The sequence below is a fragment of the Nelumbo nucifera genome, chromosome 4 (genome assembly GCF_055504915.1).
Source record: "Nelumbo nucifera cultivar China Antique chromosome 4, China Antique-T2T, whole genome shotgun sequence".
Classification (NCBI taxonomy): domain Eukaryota; kingdom Viridiplantae; phylum Streptophyta; class Magnoliopsida; order Proteales; family Nelumbonaceae; genus Nelumbo; species Nelumbo nucifera.
In genome coordinates, this window is record NC_142652.1 from 26,993,413 (window position 1) to 27,009,366 (window position 15,954).

At 40.6% G+C, this 15,954-nt stretch overlaps 2 protein-coding genes across 2 annotated transcripts; both read left to right on the forward strand.

Annotated features, from left to right (window-relative positions):
* Window positions 1-10,363: 10,363 nt before the first annotated feature.
* LOC148792096 (ribulose bisphosphate carboxylase small subunit, chloroplastic-like) lies at window positions 10,364-12,071 on the forward strand. Its single transcript, XM_088902476.1, has 3 exons — window positions 10,364-10,606; window positions 10,844-10,978; window positions 11,116-12,071. The coding sequence occupies exons 1-3, from the start codon at window positions 10,424-10,426 to the stop codon at window positions 11,344-11,346; spliced, it is 549 nt and encodes a 182-aa protein (XP_088758602.1). The 5' UTR covers window positions 10,364-10,423; the 3' UTR covers window positions 11,347-12,071.
* On the forward strand, window positions 11,910-12,794 carry LOC148792097 (ribulose bisphosphate carboxylase small subunit, chloroplastic-like). The gene is made up of 2 exons (XM_088902475.1): window positions 11,910-12,286; window positions 12,403-12,794. The coding sequence occupies exons 1-2, from the start codon at window positions 11,969-11,971 to the stop codon at window positions 12,631-12,633; spliced, it is 549 nt and encodes a 182-aa protein (XP_088758601.1). The 5' UTR covers window positions 11,910-11,968; the 3' UTR covers window positions 12,634-12,794.
* The last annotated feature ends 3,160 nt before the right edge of the window (window positions 12,795-15,954 follow it).

Genomic DNA, 15,954 nt, shown 5'->3' on the forward strand with positions numbered 1-15,954 from the left:
TTGTTTCAAGGGAGGTTTTTATATTTTACCCTTTAGGCCCAGTTTGGAAGGAATACAAATGCAAATATGTAGAGTGCAAAACTTTGTATTTTGAACTATTTTGTGTGTATTTGCATGATACATATTTGTATTTATACTCTTTAGTCTCAGTTGAGAAGTACAAATCAAATATGTACAATACAAATACATATAAAACAATACAAAATACAATGTTTTGCGCTCTACATATTTGTATTTGTATTCCTTCCAAACTGAGCCTTAATATAAAATTTGTACTTTTTATCTCATTTGCGCTTTTTGACAGTGCAAATTTTATATCCCAAAAACTGATGCAGAACTTGCACAACCATCCTTCAAACTCAGTTCTCTCTCATGTAATGGGAACTGCATCACCTTGCCCCTTACCCCACTCCCAAATAGATGGCCCTCCTACCTCTATTATCTTTCATGTAAAGTGGGATCATATCATTTTACTTCTCATTTTATTTTGGAGAAATCTCTTAAATTATCCTTAACTTTTAGGAAATGGATTTATAAATCCCTATTGTTTGCAAAATCCCTTAAAAATCCCTAAGTTTTTTGACAATTGACTAACTTTGCCCCTATCAGTAGTACGCTGTCACATTCTGTCTGTATATGTCTGTATGTGATTACATGTGACTTTTGTAATTTTTTTAAAATCCAATTTTGCCCTTTTTTTGTCAACAATAAGAATAAGAAAACAAGGAAAACTTTTCAAGTCAAACAAAATCTGAACTACTAAAATGCTAAAAGAACCAATTTTGAGGCATTCCAGAAAATGAATATATCAATTCAATTTATGTAGACGTCTTGATTGCAAGCTTTAGAGGGTGGGTGGCAATGGAGATGCTTTGTTCTGAGGTCCTTATTAGGTGTACATTGCAGAAATCCCAAAATAGAAAAGTTCTGTTTTAAGTGATAGATCTTCAGCTTAGTCATATTGCTCTCAACCCAAGTAGAAGAGCAATGGGCTTCCAAACTTCTCCTTTCCTAGTGAATAGGTTTTCATTTCACCCATTCACTAGCCCTCTTAGTTATGTTTGAGATTTGTCAAAGTGAGATAGAGTGGCTGAATGGGTTTCCATTTTCTAGATCAACAACGAAATCAAACGTGAATGTATCCTTAGGTTGAACTTTTTGACCTTGCTTTAGCCAAATATCCATCTGAAGTGAATTCTTCTTGAATTTTGACTAAAATGCTTGGGCAGCCAAAGTTGGATTAAATCTAGATCAATATATTACCATATAATAATTCAGACTAGCTAGTCAGAAATCACCAAGCATTTGTAGGCTAGGGGTGGGGGGTAAAGTCGTTAATTAATTGACCTCACACTCTCACGTTACCTTAAAAGGCGGAGCCAAGCTAAAAGTAACAAAACTAAGCTAATTAAACCGACCTTACTTGGTTGAGCTGACTTGACTGAGCTCACCTAAACCCAGTTAAGTTGGTCAAGCGGATCTGACCAGACTACCTCGTCCTGACTTCTGATTACACCAACTCATAACATGTACATTTGATATGAAAAATACTACGAATAGGTACGTATCCCTTGAATCGTCCTAAAGCGATACGCATCCATATCGGAATTGTATCAGTTAATACGTGCCGATACAGGTCGACGCACGGGTGATTCGTGTTTTACGCTTTCGCATGTTCAATTTAAAAAAGTTGCAGCTGACGAAATTCGAACCTAAGTCATCCCGCGCATCAGACTTGATCACATCCGTATGCCATTAAAACAACGTTAGCTTTCGTTATTAAATTAAATAAAATAGTTCTTTATTTAATGCCTATATGTATTCTAACAAATAACAAATATTTATGTTTCAACAATTCTAAGTAAAGATTAAATAATATAATTTAAAATTAATATTTTATAAACTAATGGAATAAATAATTTCTCAAATTCACATTTATATCAAAAGAGTGGTTTTTAATCTCAAAAAATTTATATAAATAAAAATATTAATAATAGAATAATAATTTTAGTACTTATGATTTATAAATTTGAATGTAATATGTATCTTAAAATTTTTATAAATTATTAATTAATATTTTAATTTGCATTAAATAAAAATATATTTAATATTTATAAAAATGATTATTTATTTCATAAAATTATAAAAATAAAAATATTAATAATAAAATAATAATTTTAGTAATTAAAAGTTATGAATAAAAATTTTATTGTTTACAATTTTTTATTGTTTATCAAACATTTGAGAATTAATTTTTAGTTGATTATTTTGTTAATATTAAAATGTAAAAATATAAAAATAAAAAATAATTGATATAATAATTACATATAATAGTTGAATGTGTTTTGTGACATGAACTTCAATTAAAAATAAATAATAGCTTTGTACATGTATTAATTTGTGAAAATTTATATAATATGTTTTATGACTTTGAATTGATACATTATCAATAAAAAAATGTATGATTTCTATACATCCCACTATATTAAATGTAATATATTTATGCACAAATACCATTAGAATATACATTTCCTATGTATTTACAGATTAATTTTGACTATTTTAACCTTAAATGTAGTGTTATTAATATATTTATGAAATTTATTTACATTTTCCAACGTATTCAAGCACCTCCATGTTTTTTCGTCCATATCGATGCATTTCCAAAACGTATCTATATCCATATATGTATTTGAGTGGTCCGATACAATACCCGATACAGATGCTTTAATCATTGCTTCTAATATAAATAGGTGATCTCCTCCTTTATTTAAGGACACTACATTATATTAGATACTACACACTAAACACCTCAACACAACTCATTTCATCTCACCTTACTTCATATCATATATCACTAAGCTCTTCAACTCATCTTCTCTACTTTTAGCATTATTGAATTGATTATCGAAGTCCAGGCCCCCAAGATATCACCATTGAGCCTCTGATATTCCTCTTTGATTACAGGTGACACTCTATGCATGAGGTAATAGTTTGAGGCCAAGGTGATACCCTGTCAGCCGAGATCTAGCAACTTTACATTTTCACCCTTGTTACAAGTTTTGGCAGCAACACTAGGCTACACCATGACCCCCACAATAGAAGTATCATGGCTTCACCCATAAGCACTAAATGCATTATGTCCCCTCGTGAAGAAAAACTGGCATAAATCTTTTTAGTTCAATGAAGAAAAATGAGGCTTAGACATTACTTTTTTTAGGTAAAATATAAAAACCTTTCTTGAAATTTCTGACAATCATAAAAACCTCCCGTGAGGTTTTACTTTAATAAAAATCTCCTTTGAAATTTTAGAAAACCCAACAAATACCTACCTCCCTTTCATTGCTGACCCAAAGAAAAAACAGTCAAGTTACAAAATTGCCCCTAATTGATCGTTAGGGCATCTTCAACAGATTTTAAAATGCAAAAATGCCCTTCACTCGAGTTTTGCCCTACATATCTTCTGTTGCAACTCCCGTAAGAAGGCCTGTCCTTTTAGCTCTTGATCGCCACCTAGTGGAGCCTCTGATTCTCAGAGGGAAAATAGGTGGAGGAGGTGGATGGAGAAAACTCGCCCCTGCAAATGCTCTAAGACCTGCACCACTGCTCCTCTGATACAAAGTTGATCGTAGGCGTGGTAATCTTATTTTCTACAAAAACCCATACAAGTCCAACTAAGAAAAGAGTGAATAGAGATAAAAGAAGCACAAGGGCCCAACTGGGTTTCTCCTGAGTTCTGAATCACGATATGGAACAAAGAAATAACGAGAGATTTTGATTGGAAAACACAAGATAAAAACAACAAAACGAATAGAGTATTTTTTTTCTCTGTTCTGCTGAATTCTAAGAGTTGCAATGAGATATTGATCATACGATGGGAAAGAGATTTGTAAAGTTTAACCCTCTTTTCTGTTGGTGGGATTTGTTATAGTACAGGAAATGGAGAAGGGGGATCTCTCTGATAGAATTGCAAAAATGATATATAAATTTCTCTGTTTAAAATATAATCTTAAAATGAGATCAAAGAGAAAACGAGGGTCTGTTAGAGAGTGATTTTAGAGGAGATGTTGCATAGTTGAATTGGCCATGACCATGACCTCAGAAACAAGTTGGATACCCATCTCGGGTCCCTCAGTGAAAAACTCAATTGTCATATCTTTCAAGCATGCGATTGATTCAGGTCTCAGGCCGTACAGTGGAACCTGTTATTTCTTGATATCTTTCTCTTATTTTCTGCTGAGAAAACTTTGGCAGCTGTGCCATGGCAACCCATTCACCCAGTCCATCAAAACAATTAACCTCCCAAATTGAGAGGTCCATGATCCGGCCAATTATAATTCATGGTCCCATCGATAGTTAAACAAACGGCATCGAACGGTTAGGTCGATTTCTTTAGCTATTCCGCACTGTAAATAGAAATTACAATATTTGTTTGCTCTCCTTCCGCCCTCATTCATCTGCAGATTGTGGTAGTGACGAAACTCGAGATAAAGGCTGTGAACGACCGATCAAATCAAAGGCTGAAAAATTTTGGTATTTCTGCCACGTTGTGACGGTTCAGCCACCATCAGCGCCATCAGCACGCCATTTAAGCGTCTTGGGTTGGGTCCTTGTACTCTTTTTGTAAGGGGGTATGCTAATGGCAATTATGTAAATAGTAGTATGAATGTACAGTATTTTGATGTATCCTTTTGTCACTCCCCCAAAAGCTTAACGTACTCTTTGAAGGGAGGTAGGTAGTCGAGTGAGCTCATAAGCGTGTAAAGGTTAAGCACGAGATCCCCTCGACACTGTACTGTGTGCTTGTGCTTACCACTGATTAATGCAATACAAGTTGCCTTTTGTCTAATTTGTGTGCACTCTTGTTTCCTTTTGTGTGTTGTTGCTTGCATTTGTAGGCTTTCTCGACCCCAATCGAGCGCCGCACGGGCCCCGTTGATCAGCCCCGTGACAGTTGGTATCAGAGCCAGGTTGACATTAGTGGTTGTCAAGTGCAACGAGTCCCTTTCGTGCCCCGCAACAACACCAGCCAGATGAAGAATCGTGACACGCGAGAGGAGATCCAGGTAGGGATCTCACGGGTGTATGATGAGGACGAGCCTAGAGGTAGCTCTCCCAAGGACAAAGGCGTCAGCTCAAAGCATAGCAAGCGTGACAAGTCAGTTGACAAGCTTGCGACCATGGACAAGCGCATCATGCGCTGTGAAGCAGTGGTTGGCGAAACTCGTGACCGTGTGGACGAGCTTCAAATCAACCTTGAGACCGTAGCATCGGTCGTGGAAAGATTGGAGGACCAGTCCGGTGGCAGCTCCAACAGGCCAGATAGCCCACTAGAAGACCTGGTGAAGTGCCTGCAGATCCAGCTTGAAGACTTGAAGGGCGAAGTGACCCTTCTGAAGAGGCTGATGGCCAGTACAGCCAGCGCACCTGCTGCTCCAGCCCCTCCAAAGATCAAAGTCCGCGAGCCTACCTCATATGCAGGGACCCGCGATGCCCGGGAGCTTGACAATTTCCTGTGGCAAATGGAACAATATTTCACCGCCGCCGAACTCGTCGAGGAGGCGGCCAAGGTGCGTACTGTTGTTATGTATCTTACTGATGTTGCTATGTTATGGTGGCGCAGGAGATGTGCCGATGCGGAGCGAGGATTATGCTCCATTAATACTTGGTCCGTGTTCAAGAGCGAGATAAAGCGCCAGTTCTATCCAGAGAACATGGAGTACCAAGCCCGTCGGAAGCTCAAGAACCTAAAACACACGGGCTCATTGCATGAGTATGTGAAGGAGTTCTCCGCACTATCGCTTGAGATCATGGACATGTCAGACAAAGACCTTCTCTTCAACTTTATGGACGACCTACAACAATGGGCCGAGCTCGAACTCCAGAGACGAGGTGTGAAGGACCTTGCCACAGCCATGGCCATTGCTGAACAACTGGTAGACAACAGGCGACTAAGCAAAGACGGCCCTAAACCCAACTCATATCAGGGCGTAGGCAAGATAGGAGGCGACAGGAGACCTTACTACGTGCCCAAGGGAGACTCTGTGCCAAGTAAACCCAACACTTTTAAGTTCTACAGGAGACTCGAAGGAGACAGTGGATACAGAGGTGGCCAGTTTGTGAAGAGGACACCTCCGGCACCATGCTTCATCTGTGAGGGAAAGCATTGGACTAAGGATTGTCCTAGTCGGGGGAAGCTCAATGCCTTGCTTGCAAAGCTTAGTGATGATGAGCATAGCGAGGAGGAGAAGGAACCAGGGGAGACAAGAATGGGGGCTCTACGAAGACTCAATGCAATGAAGAAGAAGGCGAGCCCGCAAGGAGCATCGAAGTTCAAGCCGAAGGGACTGATGTATGTAGACATCCGCTTGAATGGTAAGCCCACAAGAGCCATGGTGGATATTGGTGCTACTCACAACTTTATCTCTATGGAAGAGGCATCCCGAGTAGAACTTGCACCTACCAAGGAAGTCGGATGGTTGAAGGCTGTGAACTCTAATGCCAAACCCATACAAGGTGTAGCTCATGGGGTGGTCTTGCAACTTGGTGACTGGGAAGGGATGATAGATCTCTCAGTCGTGCCCATGGATGATTTTCAGGTTGTTCTCGGCATGGACTTCTTAACTCAGGTAAAGGCGGTGCCCATGCCCTTCCTCAACAAAGTGTGCATTTTTGAAGATCAGGCTCCTTGCATGGTTCCAGTTGTGCCAGATACCACGTCCACCCCCAAGATGCTCTCAGCATTGCAACTCAAGGATGGAGTGCGGAAAGGAGAGACCACTTACCTAGCCACATTGGTGGACTCCGACCTGCCTGATCCACTAACCAAGCATATCCCACCAGTGATTACAATGGCACTAGAAGAATTCCAGGACGTCATGCCTCCCACATTGCCGAAGAAGCTTCCCCCAAGGAGAGAAGTTGACCACAAGATTGAGTTGGAGCCTGGAACCAAACCACCAGCACGCCCGCCATACAGAATGTCTCCTCCTGAGCTGGCCGAGCTACGCAGACAGTTGAATGAGTTGTTGGATGCTGGATTGATTCAGCCTTCTAAGGCCCCTTTTGGAGCACCGGTCCTATTTCAGAAGAAGCATGATGGATCTCTTCGGCTCTGTATTGACTACCGAGCTCTCAACAAGCTCACCATCAAGAACAAATATCCCATACCATTGGTGGCCGACCTCTTTGACCAGCTCAGCAGGGCCAAGTACTTCACCAAGCTAGACTTGAGGTCGGGGTACTATCAAGTGTGTATAGCCGAAGGAGATGAACACAAAACAGCTTGTGTTACCCGATATGGGTCCTTTGAATTTCGTGTCATGCCCTTTGGGCTTACCAAGGCTCCAGCCACCTTTTGTACATTGATGAATAGAATATTTCATCCTTACCTAGACCAATTTGTTGTTGTGTATATTGATGATATTGTAATCTATAGTAGAACCTTGGAGGAACATGTTGACCACCTCCGCACTGTTTTACAGGTCTTGCGGGACAACAATCTATTTGTTAAGAAGGAGAAATGTTCTTTCGCCACAGAAGAGGTGGCCTTCCTCGGTCATATAATCCGAGCAGGCACAATCAGTATGGATCCAGCTAAAGTCAAGGCCATTCAAGATTGGGCACCGCCCACCAGGGTCACCGAACTTCGCTCCTTCCTTGGCCTCGTGAACTACTATCGAAGATTCATCTCTGGATTCTCAGCACGAGCCACTGCCCTCACCAACTTACTGAAGAAGACTAGTATGTGGACCTGGAGTGAATGTTGCCAAACAGCTTTTGATGATTTGAAGAGAGCTGTCTCAGCAGAACCTGTCCTCGACTTGCCTGATCCAAGCAAGCCGTATGAGCTACACACAGATGCTTCTGATTTTGCTATTGGCGGGGTCTTGATGCAAGAAGGACATCCCATCGCCTTTGAAAGCCGTAAATTGAATGATACAGAGAGGAGGTACACTGTACAAGAGAAGGAGATGACAGCCATCGTCCACTGCCTCCGCACATGGCGACACTACCTGCTTGGCTCCAAGTTCGTGGTCAAGACTGACAACATAGCTACTAGTTACTTTCAGTCTCAGAAGAAGCTGAGCCCTAAGCAAGCTCGATGGCAAGATTTCTTAGCGGAGTTTGACATGACTCTAGAGTACAAGCCAGGGCCGATGAACAGGGTTGCTGATGCACTTAGCAGGAAGGCCGAGCTTGCAGCACTATCCACAGGTGAAGGTCCCTCTCAAAGCCAGATCAGACTAGACCTCATCAAGCTCATCAAGGAAGGACTCCAGAAGGACCCCATTGCTCAGAGCCTATTGACAGCGGCTCGTGAAGGGAAGACTAGGCGGTTTTGGGTTGAAGAAGACCTTCTTTTGACAAAGGGAAGGCGGATATTTGTGCCGAGAGTTGAAGATTTGAGGAAGACTCTCCTACGCGAATGTCATGATAGCTTATGGGCAGGACATCTTGGGTGGCAGCGTACCTTGGCACTTCTACAACATGCCTACTATTGGCCTCATATGGAGCAAGATGTTCGAGAATACACAAGGACATGCCTGATTTGCCAGCAAGACAAGCCCGAACGTGCCAAGCCTCTTGGACTCCTACAACCTCTTCCAACTCCCTCACAACCTTGGGAGAGTGTTTCTATGGACTTCATCAGCGGTCTTCCTAAAGTGGGAGACTATACATCCATCATTGTTGTTGTTGATAGATTTTCCAAGTATGCCACTTTCACCCCAGCACCAAAGCACCTTTCAGCTGAAGACACGGCATACCTTTTCTTCAAGCACGTAGTGAAGTATTGGGGAGTCCCACAGAACATTGTTAGTGATCGGGATCCCCGATTCACTAGTGCTTTCTGGACAGAGCTATTCAAGCTTCTTGGCTTGAACTTGAACTTCTCCAGCAGCAGCCATCCAGAGTCAGATGGGCAGACAGAGAGAATGAACTCCCTCCTTGAAGAGTACCTCCGCCATTTTGTATCAGCTACATAGAAGAATTGGGTTCGATTGCTGGACATTGCGCAGTTCTCCGTCAACACACAGAAGAGCTCCTCCACCAATCAAAGTCCTTTTGAAGTCATCACCGGCCAACTACCAAGATGTCCGCACAGCATCGTCAACGACCATCAAGGAAGAAGCCCTCGCGCCTTCACTTTCACCAGGGAATGGAAAGAATGCATTGACATCACTCGAGCCTCCCTAGAAAAAGCCTCCAGAAGGATGAAGAAATGGGCCGATTTGGGTAGACGACCCGAGAACTTCCAAGTAGGTGACCTGGCCTTAGTAAAACTCCATACCCATTGCCTTAGGTTCTTTCGAAGAGTTCATCCTGGGCTTGTGAGAAAATATGAGGGACCCTGTGAAATCCTAGCCAAAGTAGGAGCTTCAGCCTACAGACTCAAACTACCTCCATGGCTAAAAGTACACCCTGTCTTTCATGTAAGCCAACTTAAACCCTACCATGCTGACAACCAAGACACCTCCCGAAACCAAAATCAACGTCCACACCCATCCTACCAACCACCCAAGAACCGATCCCTTGACTCCATCCTCAACCATAGGTTGTCCCAATCCTCCCAAACATTAGAATGGGAGTACCTGGTGAAGTGGAAGGGACCTGCAGAAGAAGACACTTGGGAGATTGCAGAAGACCTCCTTCCGTTCGCAGTGAAGCTGGACGAGTACCTGAGGAAGAATCTTCGAGGACGAAGATTGAATTGAGTGGGGGAGACTGTGACGGTTCAGCCACCATCAGCCACCATCAGCGCCATCAGCACGCCATCAGCACGCCATCTAAGCGTCTTGGGTTGGGTCCTTGTACTCTTTTTGTAAGGGGGGTATGCCAATGGCAATTATGTAAATAGTAGTATGAATGTACAGTATTTTGATGTATCCTTTTGTCACTCCCCCAAAAGCTTAACGTACTCTTTGAGGGGAGGTAGGTAGTCGAGTGAGCTCATAAGCGTGTAAAGGTTAAGCACGAGATCCCCTCGACACTGTACTGTGTACTTGTGCTTACCACTGATTAATGCAATACAAGTTGCCTTTTGTCTAATTTGTGTGCACTCTTGTTTCCTTTTGTGTGTTGTTGCTTGCATTTGTAGGCTTTCTCGACCCCAATCGAGCGCCGCACGGGGCCCCGTTGATCAGCCCCGTGACAACGTGGCAGAAGAAGAGGTGTCTAAACGTTGTGCAATAATGTCTTCACAAATGGGACTTGCGCAAGGCTGCTAGAGGATACCGAAAGCTAATAATAATAATAATAATAATAATAATAATAATAATAATAATAATAATAATAATAATAATAATAATAATTATAAATGGGGAAAGAAAAGAAGGGAAGTGAGTCTATATATAGCTGGTTGTTGGAGCCTGGAGGGCAATCCAAGCAGATAGAGCAGAGTGTAAGCAAAGGTGAGAGAGAAATGGCTTCGTCCTTGATTTCTTCAGCTGCTGTCGCCTCAACCCACCGAGATACCCCAGCTCAAGCTTGCTTGGTAGCACCATTCACTGGCCTAAAGTCCACCTCTGCATTCCCAGTTACCCGAAAGCTCAACAATGACATCACTTCACTCACCACCAATGGGGGCAGGGTCCAATGCATGCAGGTACTCTCCCTCACAGGTCCAAACAAAAGAGAATGAATTGAAGTATAAAACAAAACAAGCATAGATCAGAAATTATGTTTTGTTTGAACGTATTTGATGGAAAATTAAGGAGTTAATCACTCCAATTTGCTTTAAATGCCATGTCTTCTTCATAAGAAATTAAATGCAGCAGAGAGAGACAGAGACCGATTTATCTTCGTCGCCTTGCTCAGTTTTACTTGATGTAATTGAGTGCAGGTGTGGCCCCCAATTGGAAAGAAGAAATTTGAGACTCTCTCCTATCTGCCACCACTCTCCCCTGAATCACTGGCTAAGGAAGTTGATTACCTTCTTCGCATGGGATGGATTCCCTGCTTGGAATTCGAGTTGGAGGTCTGTCATCTTTAGTTTCTAATTAATTTTGTTTCGTTATTATAATTAATCTTATCTATACTGAGATGCCCTTTTCTACTAGCTAGATTAGATGGTTTATGTTTCGGGTTAATTATTGCTGTGTGCTTGGGTTGTAGCATGGGTTCGTGTACCGTGAGAACAACAGATCCCCTGGGTACTACGACGGGCGCTACTGGACCATGTGGAAGCTGCCCATGTTCGGCTGCACTGACTCGTCTCAGGTTTTGGCAGAGCTGGAAGAGGCCAAGAAAGCCTACCCCAACGCCTTCATCCGGATCATCGGTTTCGACAACAAGCGCCAAGTGCAGTGCATCAGTTTCATTGCCTACAAGCCTCCTGGCTTCTAAATCCTAGATCCCTTGTTAATTCCTTTTTTTTTTTTTTTTTTTTTGCCTTTTCAATTTGGCTTGAACCCGGGGTCAGCATTCGGCCCAAGAATTCAAAGGACCAAAAGTTATGTACTTCATGCTGTAACATGTATGAACTTGTTGATCAACATTTTCTTTGATTAATTGGTCTCCAGAATTCAATCCCATTTTCAGTCTGCAACCAGCATTCTAAATTCCTGTAATTTGTTCTCTCTCTCTCTCTATATATATATTCATTCTTGTGAAAGACTGGTAAATATAAAACCAAACAACCGTCACACATTCTCGTCCACACTCCTCGGATGAGATAAGATTGTGCAGTTGCCGACACGTGGCACACTGAAGCGATTACTGACGATAAGGCAGCAACCCAAGTTTCCCTCGGGCCTCGGCGTGTGTGGTCGTCAAACTGCAATGTCATCCCCACTTGATCCAACGGCCAACACTGGTCCAGAAATGTAGCAGATGAAAGTAAGACCCTCAGATTGGAGGATCCGAGTTGTCCGGTAAGACGAATTCTTACTTTATAAATCGGAAGAGGAAGGAAGTAAAGCAAACTCTCTGAAGAGATCACTGGTAGTGAGTGTTGAACAAAGCAGAGATGGCTTCCTCCGTGCTCTCATCGGCAGCTGTTGCCACCGTGAGCCGTGCCACCCCGGCTCAGGCCAGCATGGTGGCACCTTTCAGCGGACTCAAGTCAGCAACTGCCTTCCCTGTGACCCGCAAGGCCAACAACGACATCAGCTCCCTCCCCAGCAACGGTGGCAGAGTTCAGTGCATGCAGGTGTGGCCACCACTCGGAAAGAAGAAGTTCGAGACCCTATCTTACCTCCCACCACTCTCTCCTGAATCATTGGCAAAGGAAGTTGACTACCTCCTGCGCATGGGATGGATTCCTTGCTTGGAGTTCGAGTTGGAGGTCTGTAATTATTTTAATTTTTAATTGTAGTGGCCGGATTTGTATCTGCGTTTTCTTAATTATTAATCTGTGGTGGTGACAGTTTGGTCTGTTTGGTGTTGTGTGAATGATTGTAGCATGGATTTGTGTACCGCGAGAACAACAGATCCCCTGGGTACTACGACGGGCGCTACTGGACCATGTGGAAGCTGCCCATGTTCGGCTGCACTGACTCGTCTCAGGTGTTGGCAGAGCTGGAAGAGGCCAAGAAAGCCTACCCCAACGCCTTCATCCGGATCATCGGTTTCGACAACAAGCGCCAAGTGCAGTGCATCAGTTTCATTGCCTACAAGCCTCCTGGCATCTAAATCCAAGATCCCTTGTTAATTCCTTTTTTTTTTTTTTTTTGCCTTTTCAATTTGGCTTGAACCTGGGGTTAGCATTCGGCCCAACAATTCAAAGGACCAAATGTTATGTATTTCATGCTGTAACATGTATGAACTTGTTGATCAACATTTTCTTTGATTAATTGGTCTCCAGAATTCAATCCCATTTTCAGTCTGCAACCAGCATTCTAAATTCCTGTAATTTGTTCTCTATTTGGTTTTAAATGGCTTTTGGAGTAGTTTTAATTAGGCACTTGGGATATCCATCTTCCAATCAAAGCATCCTTAATTGGAAAATAATGCATTTAATCCTTGGTGAAACCTGGTGGTTCTCGTATTAGATCCCACCCAGATGTCTGGATGTCCAAGATCCAACCGCTGAATTTCCCTCTTAGAAAAGTTAGGGGCTGTTTGGTTCATAGTAATAGAGCTCTGGAATAGGAATCCAATCATTTGGTTGGGTCGAATCTGAATCTTATTCTCATTCATTCCCTCTCACTCCCTTGAGTTGGGAATGAAATTCATTGCAGTTGATTCCCATTCAGATTCCGATTCCCATCCAAACCAAACAGGCAGACAATAGACCCTTGAGGCTCTATTTTGAGGGAGTACAAAAACAAATATGTAGAGAACAAAACCTTATATTTTGAAGTATTTTGTATGGATTTCTACTTTCACACAAAAGTGGGTACAAAATTTTCAAGGCTGAAATATTTCTGTCATATTTTTGCCCTTTTTAGAATGAATACCTTATATCAAAACAAATGATAAAGGGGGTGGAAAAAGGCTTCCATTGTAAGAGTGAAAATAAATAATAGCTAAAAAATTTTCAATCTGAAAAGTTTAAGGCTTTATGTTGGACCATAACAACTTCCTAATTCAAGCATAATTTTCATATGGATATGCATGACAGTTGCTAGTTACTGGTCTATACATATAGCTCCTACAAAACATCAAATACTTGTTCTTCCCTCCCAGGGCTCCAAACATCGAGTGAAGTGGATATACCTGGATCCCAATTTGGTTCATTGATATAATCTAATTGATTTAACATCAAATTCATTGCGTATCATTAAGATGGTGTTTGGAAGTGTGGGCGTTTATTGGGACCGATTTTCAAGAAAAAATGTTCATGCTTCTAAAACCTGTTTTTTACAAAAAAAAATGCTTTAATTTTGTTTGGGAGTGTTTCTGTCACGTAGGCAGTGAGCAACATTATACTGTTTGGTAAGGTGATTTTCATCACCGTTTTTCATGTATGTGCTCACAGGTAAGCACCACATAGGATACACGTAATCGCCAATCAGTCAACCATTGGGGGAAACGGTTCACCGATGAATGAAATGCCAAAAATTTGATGTTTCATGCATTGGTGGGGTCCCGATTTACGAGGCATGCCCAAATTTTCAATAAATGTCTGAACCAAACAATGAAATATATGGGCGTTTGTTGAAACACCTATGTGGATCCCACGTGGCACCGCTTTTTTGAAAAACAGCCACGGTTCCAAACATTCCCTAATTAATTAAACTAAAAATGGTTAAATTATTGTGTTATTAATATTAAACTAAAAATGAATTCCATATTTATGTCATAAATAAAATGATTTTGAAAATAACTCTTATGAGACTGAGTCTATATCTATTGTAATACCCAAAAAAAAAAAACCTATGCCTCTTACTAATTATAAACACGCAAAAAAGTAATGCGCTTAAACCTCCCTTCACATTTCTCATATATTGAAATTTCTCTTTTCAAATTGGATTAACAACTCCCTGTCAGATACATTCACTATTATGTATAACAAAGTTAAAAAAACTGATATACCCTTAGCAAATAAGTTCCTTGGTCCAATTTAAATTATAAATACCCACCTGTATTATGGGATCAATGGCAATTATTTCCTTGAAATTTCATTTGCGATAAAGACTCACTTGAAACTTTTACTTTGTGATAAATACCCCTTCTATTAGAGTCCTGTCGGTGAACTTTGATAAAGACTCTTATTCAGCTGTTTAAAATTTTTAAATCCTCAATATATCTTCTTTTATTTATTTGAATGATTTATGATTCAATTAATTTTTTAAATATAGTACTGAAGTCTTTTTGGTTTCTCCAATAGATCCTTGCATGTTTCTGGTTGTAATCAATATGCAAATGAAATATTAGAGGTTTTTCTGATAGATATAAATTTAAGGTTTCATTTGGTTTTTCTTAATTTACTAGAAAAAAAAGTAGATAATTTTTATATTTTAAAATGAAGAGAGACATTTAAGTCAGTGAAATGAAACAAGAATTTAAAGAAACTGGTTTTTCTATTTTAGTGAAATGATTATTGTTATTTTAACCAGTTTCGTTTGGAGAAAATGGAGACATGTTTGGGTCAATTAGGGTTTGAGAATAGGGCGAGAAAAAAAGAAAATAAGAAAAGCTCAGGTCGGTATTATGATAATTTAATGGATTCCGTTATCTAACTTAAAGACCAAGGTGTCTTTGTTGCAAAGTGAAAGTTAAAAGAGGGTCTTTGTCACAAATCACAGTTCAAGGGGATAATTGTAGGTCTTTGTAATTCTTAAAAATGGAGAGGTTTTCGTATTTACAAGAAACAATGAGGGAGGTTTAAAACTTTTATCAACTGAGGTTGTCTGGATTGATAGGGATGATAACGGGTGATTCGGGGAGGGCTACAAGTACTCCAATATAGAGAATGAATGGATAACCCTATTATTATAATCTCACATCGGCAGGTTTTCGTCTCATGGTGAGATGTGTGGTGTCAAACCATGTTAGATGGTTGTTGGAACGTGTTTTGTTGATAGGAGATTCCAACTCTTTTATGTATAGTTGTATAGTTGTAATCCTACTTGCAACGTAAAAAATCAAGGTTTCTTGTAGGGGTAAGCATGGATTGGTTATGGCTTTAGTGGTTCTGAGGTTCAAGGTGTACTTGTGGAGTTTGTTCTTTCTTTACTCTCTCCTTTCAAAAGAAAAAGAAGAAGAAAGAAGCATGTTCTTTAAAAACTTGATTTTTAATAAATATAATATATAATTTAATACTTATATCATCTTTATTGATTAAATTGAATAACTTAATATGAAGATTATCATTAAATTTTATAAATATTACCTTTTATATTACATTGTACACATTCAAATATTAAAATAAAAACAAATGATCAAATCACTTAAATAACTCAATGGTCAACTGAGACCATGGCCTTTTGTAACCATGAGTGCTTGAATTCAAATCTCCACATCCCCAAAATTATTTTGGGGTTTATTCCAAGGCAAGATTGATTAAAA